At 37.4% G+C, this 22,911-nt stretch overlaps 1 protein-coding gene across 2 annotated transcripts; it reads left to right on the top strand.

The window, feature by feature from the left end:
- The first annotated feature begins 417 nt into the window (after positions 1 to 417).
- On the top strand, positions 418 to 20,559 carry TMBIM4 (transmembrane BAX inhibitor motif containing 4). Of its 2 annotated transcripts, none has more exons than XM_007179758.2 (7): positions 418 to 594; positions 8,736 to 8,844; positions 10,209 to 10,314; positions 11,569 to 11,602; positions 13,926 to 14,043; positions 18,075 to 18,120; positions 18,657 to 20,559. In XM_007179758.2, the coding sequence occupies exons 1-7, from the start codon at positions 498 to 500 to the stop codon at positions 18,861 to 18,863; spliced, it is 717 nt and encodes a 238-aa protein (XP_007179820.1). In that variant the 5' UTR covers positions 418 to 497; the 3' UTR covers positions 18,864 to 20,559. The 2 variants fall into 2 exon arrangements, with proteins under 2 accessions (XP_007179820.1, XP_007179821.1); XM_007179759.3 differs by having other exon boundaries at positions 18,671 to 18,882.
- Positions 20,560 to 22,911: the final 2,352 nt, after the last annotated feature.

Raw genomic sequence — 22,911 nt, forward strand, 5'->3', positions numbered from 1 at the left:
TCATTAAGAAAGCCTGGTTTATAGAAAGTGCTCAATAATTTTAGGGATTGTTATTATTAAAAATAGTGTAAATAAAATCAACTATACTTCAATAAAAATAATGTAATTAAGTGTCTCCCTAGTGTGATTACTGACAGAGTATATGAATGAGATGGGTATTTGTTGAAAGGAAGGATGAATGGGACTTCGCTTTTATCACTTTTAGCAACTCTCCAGGTCAGAAGATTTAAGAAGCTTGTGGAGGAAAATCTGAGAAAACCTTCACTTCAGATGACGCCGAGAATGTAACTCCTTTTCTCTCCCACCCTCATCTGAAGCCATCTCCTTTTTCTCAGCCTAACTGAAGTTTTGAGGCGAGATCATCGATTAGTTGGGGCTTGGCTCGGCCTCAGCCGCTCGGCTAGTTGGGGCTGGACCGCTTCCTCCGGAAGTGGCTTGGAGGCTGTTGTGCTGGCGTCGTCTCAGCTCGGAAAGGTGGTTGGGTGTGCCGTTCGGACATGGCGGACCCTGACCCTCGCTACCCCTGCTCCTCCATCGAGGACGACTTCAACTATGGCAGCTGCGTGGCCTCCGCCAACGTGCACATCCGAATGGGTACGTCGCCGGGCCCGTCCCGGCCGCCCCTAGTCGGTCCCGCCGCGCCGCCGGCCTTTGAGGCGAGCATCCTCACCGGCCGGGCTCGGGGGAGAGCGCCGGTGTCCTGGGGTTCAGAGGGCAGCCTTTCCTTCTCCTGCCGGCCCCGCCGGCTCGGAGGAAGAGCGTTCTCCCTCCGCAGGGGCTCAGAGGGAGAGGAGGTGGTCCCCCAGCCGTGCGCTCAGAAACCTGAACCCATCGTGCCTTAAACCCTGTCTTCGGTGGAGAAGGGGACAGTTGAAAACCTCAGTAGCCTGAATGTGGCATCTTTCAGTTAAGAGAAACCTAGAGTTATTTTTTCGGTTAAAATAAGTTTATTATGTGATCATCGTGACGTACCCGTGAATGGAGTTATCTGCTTGGATGTTTTTGGTTTAGGGGGTGTGAACTTATTCCCAGGTTCCATGTCCTTGTCTTCTTTGCTGGATTGTAAGAACTGTGAGGGCAGGGACCGTATCTATCTTGTTTCCTGTTTTCTCTCTGCAGCACCTAAAACTCAACATAGGTGTGAGTATTGTTGAGGCACTTGCTGGGAATGGAAGTGTCCTAGGTCAGTCAAAATGCCATGTTAGTTGTAAGTTATTATGTAATATCCAGCGGGTAGAAATTATTTTGAATTTAAAATGCTCAGCTTCATGTAAGTGGAATTCATTGTCCGCTCTAGTTCAGCCAATTGATCACAGAAGCTACAGCAGATTTTCATCCTATCCGGCAGCTGGAACTTGTTCTGGGAGAGGACTTATGAAGCGCTCACGCGCTAAGAATCTTGATCTGTGTTTCCGGAAGTGAATTTTGGAACTATTTTGGCAATGAAACTCAGTTTTTTTAATAAAAAATTTTTTAAATTGTGGTAAAATACATACAGCATTAAAAATTTAGCATCTTAACCATTTTTAAGTGTACAGTTCAGTGTGTAGTGTTAAATATATTCACATTGTTATTAAACTAATCACCAGAACTTTTTCATCTTGCAAAACTGAAGCTCTGTACCCATCAAACAACTTGCCACTTTCCCCTCTCCCGATCCCCACCCCTCTACTTTTTTGTTTTATGAATTTGACCACTCTAGATAACTTCATATGAGTGGACTCATACAGTATTTGTCTTTTTGTGACTAGTATATTTCAATTAGCATATTTTCAGGGTGTGTTCATTTTATAGCATGCGTCAGAGTTTCCTTTTTAAGGCTGAATAATTTTCCATTGTATTATTTGTATATGAGAAAAATACAATTTTCCATTGTATTACTTCTATTATTGCACCCTCACCAACACTGAGATCATCAAACTTTTTAGTATCTGGCAATCTGGTAGATCAGGGGTTGGCAAACATTTTCTACAAAGGGCCAAATGGTAAATATTTTCAGCTTTGTGGGTTCTAAGGACACTGTGACACAGCTCTGCCATCGTGGTGCAAGAGCAGCTATAGAGGACACACACGTGACAGTGTGACTGTGCCCAGTAACGCCTACAAGGTCAGGTGATGTGCTGGGTTTGTCCCTTAGCTGTAGTTTACTGACTCTTGTTGTGGGTAAAACATGTTATCTTATTTTAATCTACATTTCTTTAGGTGAGTGAAGGTGAGCGTTTTTCTTTGTTTACGCAACTTTATTGGGCTCCCTACCAATATTAGGGATATAGCAGTAACCAGATAATATTTCAGTTCTCTAGAGTTGTTATTTGGGTGGAGGAGTAGGGGAGATAGACCCTAAAGAGTCAAGCAAACAAATAGACTACTAACAGTGCTAAGTTCCCTGAAGAAAAGAAACAGTGATGGAGTAGACACTAGGGTCTAGAATAGCAGCAATTTTAGTTCAGGAACGGCCAGGAAAAGAACTCTTAAAGGAGATGGCAGTTGTGTTGTATTGGAAGGAGCTAGCCAGGTGTATTAGTTATCTATTGCTTTATTAAAAATTACCCCAAATTTTAGACACTTAAAACAACACATAGTTATTACCTCACACAGTTTCTGAGAGTCAAGAATCTGGGAGAGGTTTAGCTAGGTGGCTCTGGCGCAGGGTGTCTCGAGAGTCCACCCAAGCTGTGGGCTGGGGCTGCAATCAGCTAGGGCTTGAGTGGTCTGGAGGATCCGCTTCCTGGAAACCTCATTCATGCAGATGTTGACAGAGGCCTTAGTTCTTTGCCACATGACCTTTTCATAGGCTGCATGAGTGTCATGGGCATGGTGGCTGGCTTCCTCAAGAGCAAGCAATCCGTGAGAGACCATCGAGGAAGCTGCAGTGTCTTTTATGACCTAGTCATGGCAGTCCCACACACCATCACGTCTTCCTTATTGTATTTATTAGAAGCAAGTTCCTAAGTCCAGTCCACATTCAAGGGGAGGGTATTTAGGCTCACCTTTTGAAGATGTGTCAAAGAACTTACAGGCATATTTATTTCCCTCTGGCTACAAATTATTTTTCTTTCTTCCACATGCAAGCTAAGACCCTCCAAAAGTCTTATCCTATCATAACATCAGCTCAAAGTTCAGAATCTTGTCATCTAAAGGTATGGATGAGGCTCCTTGGGTATGGTTCCTTAAGTATAGCTCCTCTGAGTACATTTCCTCTCAGACTCTGTGGAACTAAAGAGTTTTTTAATTACCTGTATCCACACACCCAACATCCAAAGGTAAGATAAGCATAATTTGGTGGTATTTTTGCCAATAAAATTCTTCAAAAAACTTTGTGGGTCTCCTGTGATTCTTACTGAGGTTCACTCCATTAAATAAAAGCCACACCCAAATGTCTTAGAGTGAGTTTTGGCTGAGACTGATGAGTGACTGTTTCCTCAAGCCTCTCAGAAGCCCTATTGTTTGAATGATTTTTTCTGAAGTACAATGTTGGATATTTGTGAGGTTCGTTTTGTTTTCTTTTCTTTTTGGCCGCGCCACGCGGCATGCGGGATCTTAGTTCCCTGACCAGGGCTGGAACTCGTGCACCCTGCAGTGGAAGCAGAGTCTTAACCACTGGACCGCCAGGGAAGTCCCTTTGTGAGGTTCTAACAAAGGATTTTATAATCACATGCTGTGTCATCTCTTGCATTTTAGTATGAGCAGCGAGAAGGCAGCAAGTGCATGCTCTGTCTGGAAATCTCCTTACTTTGATCACCACTTCATTAGGCACATCTTCTACTTTCCATGTTCCCACAGGTGACAGTGTTGCTAATTTTTTTGCCAGTACATAACAAGGATTCTGTTTCCTCCAGTTTCCATAAGATTTTCCTCTCTTTAAGTCCTTACCCACAGCCTCCGTAAAGGCGTCATCCTTCTATAGTTTCTTCAAGGCTCTTTGAGCTTTTACCGCAAAGACCTACCCACTTCTACCCACTACCTGGTTCCAAAGCCTCTTCCATATTTGAGGTTTTTGGTACAGCAGCATCCCACTTCCAGGTACCAAAATCTGTATTAGTCTTTATTGCTGTGTAACAAATTACCACAAAACTTAGTGGCTTGAATAAATGTTTATTATCAGTTTCTAGGAGCCAGGTTGCTGAGAGATTCTAGCTCAGGATTTGTCACAGGTGTAGTCAGGATGCTGGCTGAGGCTGCAGTCATCTGAAGTCCTGACTGGTGGTGAAGGATGCGCTTGCAGGAAGGCTCACTCACATCACTGTTAGCAGAAGGCTTCAGTTTCTCACTGGCTGTTGGCAGGAGACCTCACTTTCTCATGGATCTTTCCAGAGGGCTGCTTGAGATTCCTCACAGCATTGGCAGCTGGCTTCTCCTACAGTGTTCATTCTCAGTGGGGACAGTATTGCCTCCAAGAGGGTGAAAATTGGTTCCTGAGGTGGAGAGCAAAAAATCTCAGGTATTTCAATGGCTTGTAGCCTTCCAAAGAGTTGTGATACATCAACATATGTACAGTATATTTGTGGCATTAAATTTTTTTTTTTTAATTTGGCCACGCCACGTGGCTTTTGGGATCCTAGTTCCCCGACCAGGGATTGAACCTGGGCCCTCAGCAGTGAAAGTGTGGAGTCCTAACCACTGGACTGCCAGGGAAGTCCCTGTGGCATTAAAATTTTATTGGAGGTCTATTAGGATAAAAACGTTCAGAAGGCTTCTTAGATGGGCAATGACCAAAAAAAGGTTGATAAACGCTGCTCTAGAGCAAGTGATCTAAGAAAGAGCAAGTAGGTATAGCCATATTGCCTTAAAAATTTTTTTTATTGTGGTATAGTTGACAGGTGTTGCCTTTTATGACGTAGAAATAATACACACTGCCACTTCCGCCTTATTCTTTTTGTTAGAAGTGAGTCACTTGAAGGGAGTGTCACAAGTTAAACCATCATTTCATGTAAAGAATGATAAGGGCATTTCAGGCAGAGGAAACAGCAAGGGCAAAAGCCCAGAAGCAGGAAGGATTTGGCATGTTTGGGGAACAGAAAGGTGGCTAGTGAGGGTAATGCATGGTGAGGAAAAGGAAGAGTAGGATGAGATGAGGTTAGAGACGTTCCATATCATGTAGGGCCTGTAGGCCTCATAGAATCTTCAAAATTTTATTCTAAGTTTAAGGGAAACCATTAAAAGTAGTTAAGCAGGGAGTCACGTGATACGGATTACTTTACAAAAAGATTGCTGACAGCTGTGGAGAATGGGCTGGGACTACAGGTGGGGCCAGTGAAAGCGTAGAGACCAATTAGAAGGCTGCTCTAACAGTCCAGGTGAGAGATCTTAAGACTGGAGAGGCTGCAGAGGAGACCAAAGAGGTGGTCGACTTTGCAGGTGGAAGCTATGGTAGTTGTTGATGGGTTGGGAAAAGGGAGGGGAATGAGAGATGACTCCTACATTTTTGGCTTGGGTGATGTTGGTGCTGGTTACAGATTGGGTAGAAATGAAGAGTTCCTGGTTTAGCCTGTTAAGTTTGAGTAGAAAGGGGAGAAGTAGAAGGGGAGAAATTAGGACTCAAAAAAAAAAGAAAAAAATTGAAAGATTGCTGTTTGGCTTGTTTTCTTTTCATATCAGATCTTTTATTTTTCCCTGTGAGCTGCGTATGTATATCTTTTGCCACTTTTTATGTTAGTTATTCAAAATGGGTGTCAGGTGTTACTTTTTGTGAGATTTAAGTTCTCGTTTTTGAAGAGTATAGAAAAGCTGTGATCTAGAGTATCTGCATAAGGATTATTTTTATGATGAATTTATTGGCTTAGTATAGGTTTCTTTTTTTTTTTGATTTATTTTATTTTTGGCTGCATTGGGTCTTCATTGCTGCGTGTGGGCTTTCTCTAGTTGCGGCGAGCGGGGGCTACTCTTCGTTGCGGTGCGTGGGCTTCTCGTTGCGGTGGCTTCTCTTGTTGCGGACCACGGGCTCTAGGTGCACGGGCTTCAGTAGTTGTGGCTCGCGGGCCCTAGAGCGCAGGCTCAGTAGTTGTGGCACACGGGCTTAGTTGCTCCGCGGCATGTGGGATCTTCCCGGACCGGGGCTTGAACCCGTGTCCCCTGCATTGGCAGGTGGATTCTTAACCACTGCGCCACCAGTGAAGCCCCCTGCATAGGTTTCTTTAAAATGTTTTTCTGTTACAAAAGTAATAAATATTTATTGGTGATATATTAAAAAAACACAGATTAACAAAGAACTGAACATGGAAATCACCTTCAGTCATACTGCCCAAAGAAAACCATTATTAACACCTTCACTTGTATTCTTTGTCTTTTATCACATATGCACTTGTGCACACGCACATATACAAATAAACATTAAACACACTGTTTTGACTGTAGAACAGGTGCATAAAATGTTAAGGATTAACATTGACTTTCACTGCTTAACTGAGAATATATATTATGTGCAATGGATTTGAGTTACATAAGGTACATTGTAGGGTATCAAAAGTAAACAATATGATTTTTTTACAGTCCAGAAAATCCCTTGGGGGAATAATGGTTTGACCTTTGGTTTAGAATTAAATTTGCAGAAACATAGCCCAAATAACATTGTCTATGGCAGATTCTTTGCTTTTGTGAAAAAGACGGAAACGACTTCCCAAAGCTTGCAGACATCAGGGCCTTTTTAAGAAAGTAAGTTGTAGATTGGTTGTAGAAATGAACACTATTTATCTCCTTTTTGTTCAAGATTACCTCTGCCAAAGTAGGACTGATTCTCACTGTGAATCAGTGACTGATTCTCACTGTGACTGTGAGTCACTGGTTATGATATACGTTCATTAAAACCTGTTTAAGACATGAGGAAAAACTCACTGTATGTTTTGGAAAGGGTGCCAGAAGGAAACACTGATTAAGATTTAATTGTGGGGCCTTTAAGAATTAAATCTTTAGTATTTATGAAAATTCCCTTATTCTTTTTTTTTAAAAATTAATTAATTTATTTATTTTTGGCTGTGCTGGGTCTTCGCTTCTCTGTGAGGGCTTTCTCTAGTTGTGGCAAGTGGGGGCCACTCTTCATCGCGGTGCGCGGGCCTCTCACTATCGTGGCCTCTCTTGTTGCGGAGCACAGGCTCCAGACGCGCAGGCTCAGTAGTTGTGGCTCACGGGCCCAGTTGCTCCGCGGCATGTGGGATCTTCCCAGACCAGGGCTCGAACCCGTGTCCCCTGTATTGGCAGGCGGATTCTCAACCACTGCGCCACCAGGGAAGCCCCCCTTATTCTTATAAAATATTTATTACTCGATATTTGGCAGACATGCCGTCAAAGCACTTCATCATTCCTTGAGGAACCAGGTCTTTGGTAGGAATTTTTTTTCAGAGAGAACATTTATCATATTCGCCTTATCATGAGAGTCAAGAGACAATATCACATCTTTTGTTGGGTAAAAGTCATTCAGTAGTGTTTTTCTTGCCTAAGAACAATGCTCTGTAGAAGTTATGTGCCTCCATTATTGTTTCAGAATAAGACCTTTTCCCTGACTGGCATTAATTCCCTCACTTTTCATTAATTCAATATAAGTTTATTTAAAAGCAAATAAAATTTAATGAGTGCTTATTCTGTGCCAACTCCTTGGCTGGGTGCTAGGAGTATAAAAATGAATATTATTATCCTATTATTAGGGAGCTTTTTAGTCTTTATAGTCTAACAGTGAAAGACAAGTAGACTTATCACTATAAAATAAAGTGACTAGAAGTATATTTAGGGTCCCTTGGGAACATGAGGAGGAACATTTAATTCAGACTGGGGAACTGAGAAAGGCTGAATTTTTTTTTTTAAACATTTATTATTTATTTGTTTGGCTGCGTTGGGTCTTAGTTGCGGCCTGCGGGATCTTTTAGTTGTGGCATGCAGGCTCTTAATTGTGGCATGCCAGATCTAGTTCCCTGACCAGGGATCGAACCCAGGCCCCCTGCAGTGGGAGTGCCGAGTCTTAACCGATGGACCACTAGGGAAGTCCCGAGAAAGGGTGAATCTTGAAAGATGATTAGCAGTTTGTTAAGGAGAGGTGGGAACTGTTGTTAATGTTTTATTTCTGAAGCTGGTGGTGAGTTGGGTGTTCACTGTATCATTTATGTCATCTGTAGCTCAGAAGACGTTAATAAGTATTTTTAGATCATTAGGCCTTGGAGTTGATATATGGATGTTGGTAATATTTTGAAAGTAAGAATTTCTTATATAGAAACTAGAGGTAAAGGTACTAGAAGTGAGAAATAAAAATAGGTGAGTGAAAGTAAGTTTAAATATTGTTTGCCTTTTATGGAGAATTTCATTTTGGGGAAACATTTGTATTGCTTGGAAATTAAGATTTCTCTTTTAATTTTATATCTAACCATATGCTTTCTATTCCTGCTTTTCAGTTTCAACATAGCTTCGTTCTTTAAAATGTTCTGTTTTTAATCTTTTGCTTTGTTGTATGTTTTACAAATATGCATTTAACGTTTTCTTTTTATTTTGATGAAAACATTTGTATTCTGGACCATTAACTTAATTTTTTTTAAGCTCATGCTTCCTGGAGGATAGTTATCACTTAATATTTTTGATATTTTGGGAGGCGTTTTTGTTTTTGTTTTTAGTTTTAGTTACAGATTGCATTATTTGGATTAAGATTTAAAAAAGAATTCGTATAACAATTTAATGTTTCTAAGAAGAAATTTGATCTTGCTGTTCTCTGACAAATACTTAAGAAAATAGTCATGTGTAACTTTTTTCTCTTTCAGCCTTTCTAAGAAAAGTCTACAGCATCCTTTCTCTGCAAGTTCTCTTAACTACAGTGACATCCACGTTTTTTTTATACTTTGATTCTATACGGACATTTGTTCATGAAAGGTAAGGTAATGACATGGTTCTGAATCATTTTCAGCCGTTGCATATCACTGAAAGGGCATAATATGAGCAGTTAGGTTTTTTTTTCTATTAACTTTTAAGGTTAGAACGTAAAAAAGTTTCATTATTAACTCTTGTAAATAAGTTTCGATAAGGAAAATGTTCTACAATATGGTATTTACCTCTAAACTTTCTAGCTTAATTTCATAGGGTTAAATCCTCATCTCCTGGAATAGTATTAAGAATTTTTAACTGTGTATGCAGTTTTTTTAAGTCTTAGTTTTTTGTGTGTTTATTAGACTTATGCCCTGTCCTCAAAGCCCAAGACAGTGCTTGAAAAGTAAAGGTACTTAAAAAAAGTTTAACTTACCTTAGTGTTGGTTCACAGCTAGGAAAATTTCACTGAAAAGTTTTCAAAGGAGTTCCATATGATTCATCCCTATTTTGTTTAAGATCTGACTTCCAAAATAATTATTTCCACGGCTAAAAGTAATATAGGTTCTTTATATTAAAGGAAAGGAAAAGTAGAGAATGAATATTTTCTTAGAAGTCGATAATTTCTATTCTCCCTTTACGAAAGGGGAATCTTGAACTATAAGTTTGCTATTTGGAGTAAAGTTCTTTAATTTAAATTACAGCTATATAGTAAATACCCTAAAAAAAGTAGTTAGGTATAAAATTGGTTTATTATTTAATAGTTTTTATGTATTGTATTTTAGTTTAAAAAAGCAGTATGCTAATTGCAAAAATTATTCAAGTATGTTAGAAGTTCATGAAGTAAAAAGGCTAAGTCTTCCCCATTCATTGTGGGGAAGATTCTTCTTTTTGTTTTTTTAAAATTAATTTATTTTTGGCTGCGTTGGGTCTTTGTTGCTGCTCACGGACTTTCTCTAGTTGCGACGCATGGGGGCTACTCTTTGTTGCAGTGTGTGGGCTTCTCATTGCAGTGGCTTCTCTTGCGGACCCTGCGGTCTTCAGTAATTGTGGCATGTGGGCTCAGTAGTTGTGGTTCACAGGCTCTAGAGCGCAGGCTCAGTAGTTGTGGTGCACGGGCTTATGGCTCTGAGGCATGTGGGATCTTTCCGGACCAGGGCTCGAACCTGTGTCCCCTGCATTGGCAGGTGGATTCTTAACCACTGTGCCACCAGGGAAGTCCCTGTGGGGAAGATTCTTTGTCTTCCTGCTCCTCCCCATCTCACAGTCCTCAAATTTACCCCATGGAAAAATAATTTCTTTTGACGGTGTGGTGTAGATCCTTTCAGATTTTTTTTTCCTGTACTTTCACAAATACATAGACAAATTTTATTAAATTGCATAAAACTATAGTATTTTTTAACTTGAGAATGATTTAATTTTTTGTCTTTCAGTCCTGCCTTAATTTTGGTGTGTGCCCTTGGATCTTTGGGTTTGATTTTCGCCTTGACTTTAAACAGACATAAGCATCCCCTTAACCTGTACCTGCTTTTTGGATTTGTGAGTACTTTGGCAATATCTGTTCCTTTAACATTTATTCCTGTGTTTTAAATTTATTTATTTAATTGAATGCATATACATATGTTACAGTAACAGAACAAAATTAATGAGTTTTTTTAAAAAATTCAAGGCTTTACCTTTATGATAATCTTCTATCAGATAAAATCTAACTAGAGTAAGCATGTAAAACAAAGATATGTAATTAAGGGGAAAGAGAAGCTAGAGGATGAAGCTCAATACCCCTAACTCTTATTTAGGATATGAGTTTAGCTACTTTTGACATGGCTTAAACAATGACAAAATAACAATGGCTTAAACAACATGGTTTACTTCTCTTTCATATAAAAATCTGAGTGACTGTTTAGGGAACTTCTCAGGGGCCCATTCATCTGCTATGGTTCAGACATTTCTAAAGTGTTGCATGGTATAAGATAGCTCACCACCATATCTACATTCTATCCATTTATTTAAAAAAATGAAGAGAGAAAGGAGAGAGCAAGCCTTTTTGCTTTTTGAAGTTGTATGCCTCTCTGCTCACATTCTGTTGACTAGAATATAGTCTTGTGACCAGATCTAGCTGCAAGGGAGGCTGAAAAATGTAATGATTAATCTGAACAGTTGTGTGTTGAAGCAAAAATTCTGTTACTAAGGAAGAAAGAAAAAAAAGAATATTCAGAGACAGTTTCAAGACTCCCACACCAAAGTACTACTTAAATATTTTATTCTTCCTGTGTTTGTTTGTGTGAGGTAGTGAGGTTTTTATAAATGTGCATATGATTTGCAGTTTCATTTTCATTTACATTGTAGTGAGTGAGAAAAATAGAATTTTCTGTATTACTTTTAGAATCTTCCTGTTACAGATATGAAAAATCTAGTTGAGTTCAAGGAGTAATGGGATCACAGTTAGAATCTAAATATTCTCACAGGAGTTCCCTGGCGATCCAGTGGTTAGGACTTGGTGTTTTCACTGCCATGGCCTGGGTTCAGTCCCTGGTCAGGAAACTAAGATCCTGCAAGCTGTGCTGCACAGCCAAAAAAAAAAAAAAGAATTCTGAATATTCTCACTTAATACATTGAGGTCTCATTTTCATTATGGTGGGCTTATTATCTGTCCCATATACTTCACAAGGCTGCTCTGAAGCTAAAATGAGATCATGCATATGGAATCACATTGAACTCCTGGAAATTAGAACATGTACATAACATAGTATAAATTTTACATGCACCTATGTAATTTCAATTTCTTTTTCTTAGACACTGTTGGAAGCTCTGACTGTGGCCTTCGTTGGTAAGCCATAATTGTGCTTCCATATGTTACAGTAACTTTAATGTGGGTAAATGTTTTGGATAAAAATGTGTTTGGGGCTAAAGCTTACCATCATGGAATGTCATATTAAAAAATATGGCATAGGATGAAGAATTCCTAAAATATAAGCAAAAATTAAATGTTTATGTAGTTAACTGAGTTTAGAGGAAGTGGAAAAGAATTAGGAAAACAATAGGAATAAGAACAATATTCATTTTGTTTATCCATTTGTGAAAATAAGACAACCATAGCTTATCTTTTCCCTTATTTAAAGGGAGCTTAGAAGAACTGATAACATGTTTGGAGCCATGTACTTTCATCACATAAGCTCAGTATCTCAAATTGTCTGCATTGAACTGTGCTTTATTATTATATCCTCATATTTTATCAAATGGCACTACAAGAAACTGTTCATTTCTGTTTTGTATTTTGTGTTAAATATATATTTAAAAGGAAGTATCTGTTATAGTTACTTGATGTACTCTATGTAATGCCTCAAGTAAAAAGTTTTGTGATTTATTAACAATAAAAATTCTGATTGACTCAAAATGATTAATCTAGTGTACTAAAAAGATCAGAATTGACTATTACTCTCAATAACAGTAAATTGTTGATCCTTATTGTTAATATATTTATCTCTTCCTGTTTTGTCATTACTGTTTTTAACTTTTTTATGCCAGTTTTATTGAATCTATTTTTTGGTAATTCATCTCTTTTATAAAAGAATCAGAATATAAATAAGTAATAATAACAACTAAAAAAATAGGATTGAAATTTCTCAGCATAGAAAGGAAGTATTATTAATATTTACTTATTATTAGTGTTATTATCTGTTAATGTTACTTACTATTAATGTTACTATCAAGTCCATCTCTGTCGTCTCTGGCTCCCACCATTTGTAAGGGATGTAGGAGAGAGATTTATTTCAGGGTTATTGGAATCCACCTAATCTTACACTGAAATTTCTAATGAGAAGCAAAAGTGATTTCATGGTTTACCTTTTCTTTGTTCATCTTCCTAACCCTGTAATGGCATAAGTAGAGAAAGTCCAATTAGTTAGCATTTAGGAATAGAAAAGAACTGGATAATTAATCCCCCTCAAATTAAAAATTACTTAAATGGTTTTGGGTTCAAAGTACTTAATTTCCTTTAAAGAGGTTATAATTTAGTATTCTCTTAAAATGTTAAGCAGTTGTATTACAGTAGCCATAGTCAATCCAGATGGTCATTCTAAAACTTCAGAAGGGAATTCGATATATATTCAGTAAACCCCCAATAACGTACTCCAAGATAATGCAGATTTGGATATAAAGCAATTAGTGGTTGGTTTCTGTCCCCTATGGTGTTGGTAAACGGCAGACAGCCCCAGACAGCCCCAATATTTTTCTTGCCTGGGAATTCCCAGCCAGCCACAGGACCCAGAACCATCCCTACTGATATATATTTTTTTTTTTTTTCAACTTTTTATTTTATATTGGAGTATAGTTGATTAACAATGTTGTGTTAGTTTCAGGTGTACAACAAAGTGATTCAGTTATACATATACATGTATCTATTCTTTTTCAAATTCTTTTCCCAATTAGGTTGTTATAGAATATCCTATTGATATTTAAGCCAGAGTTGACAGTCACCACTGTCAACTATGGTGATAAACTGCAGTGGGGACAGAAATGGGTGAGAATCATTTCACCATATCCCCCAAACTCCTAAACCAACTAGCTGTGTGATATCTCTCTAGTCATTTCTTTAACTTCATAATAACGTGACCCCTTATGTTGTATATTTTGGAGCCTGTTTATTGCACTATGGGTGTGGTTTTACTGTACCAGTATTGAAGACTGAATAAAGAATCTTTCCATAATTGTTTTTATTAGCAAGTAGTACAGGACAAAATAAGGCATTTCTGTTATATGACAGAAAAAAACTTTTTTTTTTAACATCCTCCCATACACTAATACTTCTTTTTTTAAAAAATTGAAGTATAGTTGATTTATAAAATTTTATTAGTTTCAAGTGTACAAAGAAACCAATACTTTTTTTTTAACATCTTTATTGGGGTATAATTGCTTTACAGTGGTGTGTTAGTTTCTGCTTTATAACAAAGTGAATCAGCTATACATATACATATATCCCCATATCTCCTCCCTCTTGCGTCTCCCTCCCACCCTTCCTATCCCACCCCTCTGGGTGGTCACAAAGCACCGAGCTGATCTCCCTGTGCTATGTGGCTGCTTCCCACTAGAAAAAAACTTTTATATTGAGTATGTTTATATGTATTTTAAATCACTGTTTTGTAATTTTACAGTTACCTTCTATGACGTGTATATTGTTCTGCAAGCTTTTATACTGACTACTGCAGTATTTCTTGGTTTGACTGTATGTACTCTACAATCTAAGAGAGATTTCAGCAAATTTGGAGCAGGGTAAGTTATATATATCATGGTTATGATAGATAAGTATATTTAGTATTACCTAGTTTTGAGAGAAGTTCTATACTGTTAGCTTTGGATACTTTAAAAATGGAGGGTAATGAGAGGTCATCCCTTTGAGTACTAGGGCCAGGCCCTACTCTCCCAGAGCATGCTAGGAGATGGAAAGTGGCTTTGAGTCTTTTGCTTCCCCTGTATTGAAAGGGAAGTGAATGCGAAAGAATTTAAGCCTTCTGGAGGCTTGCATGCTTTATAAATGGTATGAAATTTACCTAAATTATTTAGATCTTTATCTTAGCATAAATGTTACCAAATGTTACCATCTACATCTTTGTGGCAAAAGCAAGGTAATTGTGACCCAGGAGTCTGCATGAACTTTAAAATCTTTTTGATCCATCTAAATTAACCTGTATCATTCTTCAAACTAATTAATATAGGGAATGATCCTTTTTATACTAGGATAATGGTACTGTATCACCCTCACCTTGATAAGAATGCATAGACTCTTTCCTCAGTTCACAATGGCCTTCTGTTGGCACATAATCACTCAAACACTTTCTGTTCTTTTTCCGGTTACAACACTAAAAATTTACAAGTGGTCTAGTTTTACAAAACTTTCTTTCCTTCCCCTTTTTTTCTGGTAATCCAGATTACCAGAAGTCTCTATGGGGGTAAAATATAGTTGGTCAGCCAACACTGACAATTGTGCAGGATGCTTATAGTTGTATTAGAATGGAGTTTGATTTAGGGAGAGGCAACATTATTTTTCCTTTCCTGTCTTACATGTATGTTGGGGGGGATGTTTTTTATATATTTGTATGTTATATATGATTTATGCTGTATATGTAGTTTCTCTGCTTCTTCTTCCCATCCCAATCTCCATATGCACCCCTTCCTCCCATCCACTCTACTATAGTCTCTAGAACTCCTTATATATCTTCCTTATATTTTAGCCTCTTCAGAATAAATTCTTTTCTTCTTCCTTATCTCAGCTGAAAGTCGATTCCTCCCTGAGAACACTGCTCTCTAGCTGCTCATTCCCCCACACCCTACGTTGTTTGGGGTGGGGGGTTAGTATTGAAAACTGCTTCTGTCCCCTAATGCTCCTTTCATTATTCCTCAGCCTGCTGGACATTCATTGCTTTAAGGTTTATGCTGTCTGGCTGTATGCTTCATACTCTTGCTCATTACTGTTACTCATTCCCTTTTTGGTCAAGCCTCCCTCATGCTTTAAAGATGTTAGCATCAAACTGCATTTTAGGCCCATTCATCACCTTGGCTTCTTGATATCTCTGGACCTCTTCTACTTCGGCAGCTTTCATCTTCCTGCCACGTCCACATCGTAGACATCACATCGTAGTGATTGTCATCACTAGGGGTTGTTCCATTGCTGAAATCTTAAATATCAGTGTCTCATTTTCTTTCTTCACCTTCTGTCCTCTATTTCTTTCATTTCTTTACTCCACAACACCTGTCTCCTATGCCTGTTCTTCAGCTACTGCTATTGCTGTTATAAACCACTCTTCATCTCAGACCTAAGAGTCGCATGTCTTCTACTTAACATCCATGAAATTCTGCCAGACTAACTTACTAGCTTACAAGTAGGTAAAATTTCAGTTGGTTTACAGTTCTTCATACCACCTTCCCCATACTCCTTGGTGCAGAAGCTTTGGAGTTTCCCTAGGGTTTAAGCATGAAAAAGCAGGTCCTGAGTCCTTTTCAATCCTGAAGGATCTATACGGTGAGGTGGCAAGATACATCAGTCTAACTTAAGTATACCAGATGTATCCAAGAAATTCTGTGGCCATTCCAGCAAGAAAACTGAGAGCTGGAATCTCACTATGCCCTTGATTCACCAAAGTGGATTATAATACTATGTATGTTTAATTTCTGATTTAATTCTTGTTAAAGAACATATTTTATATGATTTCAGTCTTTTGGCATTTATTGAGATTCATTTTATGATATCTTGGTAAATGTTCTTTGTGTACTAGAGGAGAATGTATATTTTGCTGTTGTTAGATGAGTGTTTAATAAATGTCAATTAGGTCAAGTAGCTTGATAGCATTATTCAAGTCTTCTGCAGGCTTACTAATTTTCTGCCTGCTTATTCTATCAGTTAATTTGAAAGTGGTGTTGAAATCTCCAACTACAAGTACGGCTTGGTTTGTTTCTCCTATTAGTTCTGTAAGTTTTGCTTCATGTTATTTGAAGCTCTGTTTTTATATGCATAAATATTCAGGATTGTATGTCCTCTTGATGATCCCCTTATCATCATGAAGGGGTTATCTCTGGTAATATTCTTGCCCTAAAATCTACTTTGTTAAGATAGCCACCCCAGCTTTCTATTGATTGTGTTAGCATGGTATATCTTTTTCCATCCTTTTATATTTAGCTTATTTGTGTCTTTAGAGTTAAAATCGTTTTCTCGCAGGCAGCATATGGTTGGATCTTACTTTTTGTCAAATCTGATCATCTCTGCTATTAATTGGCTTGTTTAGACCATTTATATTTAATGTGATTATTGATATGGTTGGACAAGCCTACTCTGTTGCCACTTGTTTTCTTTCTGTTTGTCCTATCTATTCTTTGTTACTTTGTTTCTTTTCTCCTCTTTTTCTTTTGGATTATTTAATTTCATTTATCTCCTTTATTAGTTATTAGCTGTAGTTCTTTTAAATAGAGCTTGCTCTAGGTTTTACAGTACACATCTTTAAATCATCATAGTCTGCCTTCAAGAATATACCATTTCATGCACAGTATACTTAGGTTGCTTCTCTTCTACCTTTGTGCTATTGTTGCCATAACTTAGTTCCACATATGTTATAAACCTCATGATACATTATTATTATTATTTTTGCTCTTTTATTTTTAAATCTTTGATTTAAAATATAGACAAAGCCTTTTATGTTCACCCACATATTTACTGTTTCTGTTCTCCATTTCTTTGTGTAGATCCAAATTTCCGTCTAATATTTTTCTGTCTGAGGGATTTCCTTTTAACGTTTCTTATAGTGCTGGTCTGTTGGTGTCAGCTTTTGTGTGTCTGCAAAAAAATCTTCATTTTACTTCTGTTTTTGAGAGTAATTTTTGCTGGTGCAGAATTCTAGGTTTGGGTTTTTTCTTACTTTCAATACTCTAAAGATGTCACTCCACTGTATTCTGGCTTGTGTAGTTCTGACAAGAAGTCTGCTTTTTTATCTTTGTGCCTCTGTACATAATATGTCTTTTATCCCCTAGCTACCTTTAACATTTTCTTCGTAATTTTCAGTAATATGATTAACATTTTCAGTAATCTGATTATGATATTCCTTGGTGTGTTTTTGTCATGTTTCTTCTGCTTCTTGGATCTGTCAGTGTAAAGTTTTAATCAAATTTGGAACATTTTTGGCCATTATTTCTTCAAACATTTTTATGTTCCCCTTCTTTCTCCTCTCTGTTGAGACTCCAACTCCATATTTGCTAAGCTTCTTGATGTTGTCCCACAGTTCACTGGTGCTCTGTTCATTTTTTTTTTCTAGTCTTTTTTTTCTCTGATTCATTCTGGTTAGTGTCTGTTGCTGTTTTCAAGTTCAATAATCTTCTTCAGTGTCTAAACTGTTGTTAATCCCAATCACTCTAATGGATATGCATGTTCACAGAATAATTTGTTATTGTTATTTGTTTAAAAATGCAATTTTGTTTCATTTGTTCATTTATAGATTTTCTAGAAGTTTTATAGCTCTAGAATTAAAATACTTCTAATGATTTTTAGCTTATATCAATATTTGTGTTCCAATTGAAAACTTTAAAAATGATACTCTTAACTAGTTTTGTACACCATAAAAACAAATGTTGAATAGATACCTGTTCTTTCCATTTCTGGGTGTTCTACACTATTCATTGTACAGTAAAGAATTCTTACATTTCAATTATTCTTTGGCAAATATCAGGATGGATTTATTTCTTCAGAAAATGTTGAATGGGTTTACAAAGTTTTTTGGTTAGGAACAATATTCTAAATTATTAATATTTTGTTTTTATAGACTATTTGCTACTTTGTGGATTTTGTGCTTGTCAGGAATCTTGAAGGTAAGTTGTTTTAGGATGGTAACTTGAAATATAAATAATCTCAAAAAGCTGTAAGAAGCTTCTTATGGTCAGACACTTGGTTATAATTATCTGGGAACATTTGTATGTAGAATGATTTTTAAATGACATTTTAAAAAATCAAGGTCTTATGCCAGTATTATTGATTGAAAGGAAGATGAATGAACAAATGAGTTAAATTACATAGAAAGAGGCCCTCACTTGTAATTGCTAACCTTCAAGTGGCACATGTAATTCTGAATAAGAAATATATTTTAAATTATTTATATTCGGAATGCTACTGTTCAAAGTCAGGTGGGTAATTTAATAAAAGGAGGATATCCATTGGTTTATCCATTCACCCTTTCATACAACAGTAGTGGACCTGCCTTGCCTTTTTCTACTTTTAACATTTGTATTCAAAGTTGTACAGAATTATGAAATACATATGTAGCATATGTAACTTAAGAGCAAGTAACTTAAGTGTTCTTAATGCTGTTTTTAAATATAAAATTATTATTTTAATCTCTTGCCTATAGTTATTTTTTTACAGTGAGACAGTGGAGTTGGTCTTGGCTGCTATAGGAGCCCTTCTTTTCTGTGGATTCATCATCTATGACACACACTCCTTGATGCATAGGCTGTCACCTGAAGAGTATGTACTAGCTGCCATCAGCCTCTACTTGGATATCATCAATCTATTCTTGCACCTGTTGCGGGTTTTGGAAGCAGTTAATAAAAAGTGATTGAAAGCAGTATATAGAAACTGATTCATTAAGTAATAAAGATTGAGATATAACTATTAAATACTTTTAAGATTTTATTTGTCTGCCATGTACTATATTATAAAGTATAAATCTCCTTTTACTAGGAGATTTTAATCTTATTTAGAAAGGAAAAAGTATAAAAGATAAATTCCAGAGAATTATTCAGTATTATAATAAAATTATATTAAAATGTTAATGACATTTCATTATAAAATGATATATTAAAAATTAAAATTCTGCTTGACAGATATTTTGACATAAAATTTAATTTAATATTATTAGTTTTTTAAAGTATAGGTTTCATTTAAAAATTATAGCAGAATACCAGTGACCAATGAAACTGGTAAATTCCTGACTGCATTAGTTTGCTAGGGTGTCATAACAAAGTACCAAAGCACCAAAGACTGCGTGGCTTAAACAGAAATTTATTTTATTACAGTTTTGGAGGTTAGAAGTCTGAGGTCAGGGTGTCAGCAGGGTTGGTTTCTTCTGAGGTCTCTCTCTCTTGGCCGGTAGATGGTCATCTCCGTCTTCACGTGGACTTCTCTCTGTACTTGTCTGTGTCCAAATTTCCTCATCTTATAAGGACACCAGTCATATTGGATTAGGGCCCATCCTAATGACGTCATTTTACTTTAATTACCTCTTTATAAAGATTCTATCTCCAAATACAGTCACATTCTGAGGTACTAGGAGTTAGGACTTTGCAGTGCTCCTAATGTTTGTGTCCCCCCAAATAATTTGTCGAAACCTAATGCCCACTTGTGATGGTGTGAGGAGGTAGGGCTTTTGGGATGTGCTTATTAGGTCATGAGGGTGGAGTTTTCATGAATGGGATTAGTGCTCTTATAAAAGAGACCCCACAGAGATCCCTTACTCTTTCTGCCACATGAGGTGACGGCGAAAAGACACAGTCTGTGAACCAGGAAGAGGGCCTTTAAACTAGACACCAAATATGCCTGCTAAACTTCCCAGCCTCTAGAACTGTGAGAGAGAAATTTCTGTTGTTTATAAAGCACCCAGTCTCTAGTGTTTTGTTTTGGCTGCTTGAATAGACTGAGACAGACTTCATCATATGAATTTTCAGGGGATGCAACTCAGCACGTAACACTAAGCATTAAACTACTAAACTGAAATAAATTAGTAGTTTATAGATTTAGCCTTTGGTGAGTTTTAGATGTAAATTTGACTCCATCACTATCAATTAATTATTGAATACCCAGTTGCATAATGCTATACTCAAGTTTAACATGGCATCATAGGTAAGAGAATTTAAATTGGAATCCTTACTAGGCAACGTACTGGTGACGTGACCTTTGGCAAGTTACTTATTCTTCCTTACTTACGTCTTTTACCTTATCTTTATATGGGAATAATAACACCTACGTTATTGGCTGTTAGAAGGATTAAATGAGGTGGCTATATCATATAAACTAAGTGCTTATTAATGTCAGCTGCTGTTACTAATTAATGTTACTGTTGGTCCAAAGGGAGAATGTACTGAATTGTGACTAGAGACAATAAGCAAATGCAGATTTGACATTTGAAAAATGTAAAACAATACCATTTTTCATCCAGTAAATTATTGTTTGGTTTGGGAAATGTAGTTTCTTTAATAAAAACCGTGTAGACATGTAAGTAATTTTTTTTAATGACAGGTAAACTTTTAAAGATTTGTCTTTCTGATATGACAAATGTTGTAATTTCTAAGAGTGTAAAGAGATCACAGGACCAAGAAGTTTGACAACCACTGGTGTACTTATTATGTTTTGTAAATTGACCATAGTTATTCATACATTCTTCTGTTAATGAATTTTATATGGTTCCTCCTTTTTTACTGTCACAATCAATACTGCCATATGTACATCCCTGTGTGTGTCCCAGTGTGCATAGATATGAGAGTTTGCCTAGGTAGGGAATATACCTAGGAGCAGAATTGCTGAATAAAAGGGCATATGCAACCTCAATTTGCTACAGCAAGTAAAGGTGAAAATACCTAGACTCCACAAATAATAAAAAAGGGGAATTAGCAGGGCTTGGACAGAGTGACAGGTAACTGTAAAACGTACCAAGTGCAGCCAGGGAGGTAGGAGGAAAATAGGGAAGAGCAGTATCTGAGATCTGTTTTTATTGAATATAATTTGGGGAAAGAAGTGCAGTGGGCCCTGTCTGCCTGCCTTCATTTCTTTTCTGCAGACCTCGCACCTGGCTTTTATCCACTTGATCCACTTCTGGGGATTAGTGGTGTCAGCAGCCAGTTGTGGGCCTTTTTGGAGCAGCTGGGAAGTTAAGTCCTTGTTGCTTGCTCATCTTTAAAGCTTTGTTTTGAAGTCCCTGTCACCTAGTGCCTGGGCAGCTTGGAGTCACCATCTGAATGCCATTCGTCTTCCTCGTCCTCACTAAGTGACTATTCAGATCAGGAATTCCATGGGCGAGGCCTGACTGTAGAGGCCCCATCAGCTGGTGCCAGTAGTGTAGCGTGGCTTTGAGATGGGAAACCATTCTGCTTCCTGTCAGGTATTCAGTGCGACCCCCGTGCCTCCTGTCCCACAGGCTCCTCCTAGCTCTGTGATGGAGCGGAGGCAATGTCCAGTTTGACCCTTAAGCTTTATCCCACCATCAGGGGTTAAAGTTTCCTGAAGACGGTAGTTTAGTTCCCATCATCTTTGTATACCCAGCATAGTGCCTATCACAGAATGCATACTCAAGTGTATGAACGAGGGAATGAATTAAGGATATTTAAATATAGCAAGGCCATTTAACTATTCTGTTAGAACTGCTTTTATATAAACTGGTGAGGAACATGTTCAAAAAGGTTTTTTTCTCAGTAATGCAATCTAGGATTCAGCCTTTTAAAGCATCAGTAATGCAGAATTATGGCATATATTTAACACTATGACATTTTCATAATAAACTTTTTTCTCTTTTTTGGTGCCAAGTATCTATTCAAAAGTCTTGGCCTGGTATGTTAAGCAAGATGCAGTCAATTTGGACTATCTGAAAGTGAGCTTTCTCTGATTTAAAATGCAATGTGAACATGTATTTTTGGGAGAGGTGGCCAGATCTAACATATAGTTAACTTTAAAATAGAAATTCACTTGCTGTGTAGGAACTTCTTAATCTCTAAAGGAAGCAGGTTTTTCAAGCATTTTTTTTTAAATATACCGCATGTTATGAGCTTTTTCCAGCCTCTGTTTAAAAAAACAAAAAACAAAAACAACTTGCTGTAGTCTGAGTTTAGTAATTTCCACATGATGCATGGTTTCTTCAAGGACACAAATTTAAAGAAAAAAGGGACCCATAAATTGTCTCAGAATGAACTCTTTTACTAGTAACCAGACAGGAGTTTACTAAGCCATGATTAAAGACAATTCATTTACTGGTTTTTGGTGCATGTTGTAAATCTCTAGAAAATATTGCTTACAAATAGTCCCGTGTATGTTTGAATTTATTATGTGAAAATGATATGAGCGGCCATTTGTTGAGCTCTTACATCCCCTACCTAGGATTATTAGGTTGTATTAGCTTCGTTCTATAGATAAGGAAATCCAGGCTCTGAGATAGTACTCATATCACTCACAAGGAAGTGTTAGAACCATAAATACCACAGACCTGTACGACTCCAAAGCCAGTGATATTAGGAGCATATGTAAAATAATAACAAAAAGAACTGGTGGTGTTTGTGATCAGCGTGACCATCACCGAAGCCGAGTGTCCTAGGCTAAGTATTGTGTCTGGTATACATTAGTGATTAGCCGGGTAAACACTGATTGAACTGAATTAGTCTGATCATTTTACCCTTTGAACTTGTCTTCGGGATGAGAAAGGGGTTTTTGTTTTTGGTAACAGCTTTGAGGTATAACGGACATACAATGAATTGCACATACTTAAAGGATACAGTTTGACAAGTTTTGATATATGTGTACAACCGTGAGACCACCACCGGGGATGGGGAAATTTAAGGGCTGCAAATAAAGGTCTTAATTCGGCTTCTAGAGGAACACGTGACGTGGTGAATATATGCGAA

Source organism: Balaenoptera acutorostrata, chromosome 11 (assembly GCF_949987535.1).
Source record: "Balaenoptera acutorostrata chromosome 11, mBalAcu1.1, whole genome shotgun sequence".
NCBI lineage: Eukaryota > Metazoa > Chordata > Mammalia > Artiodactyla > Balaenopteridae > Balaenoptera > Balaenoptera acutorostrata.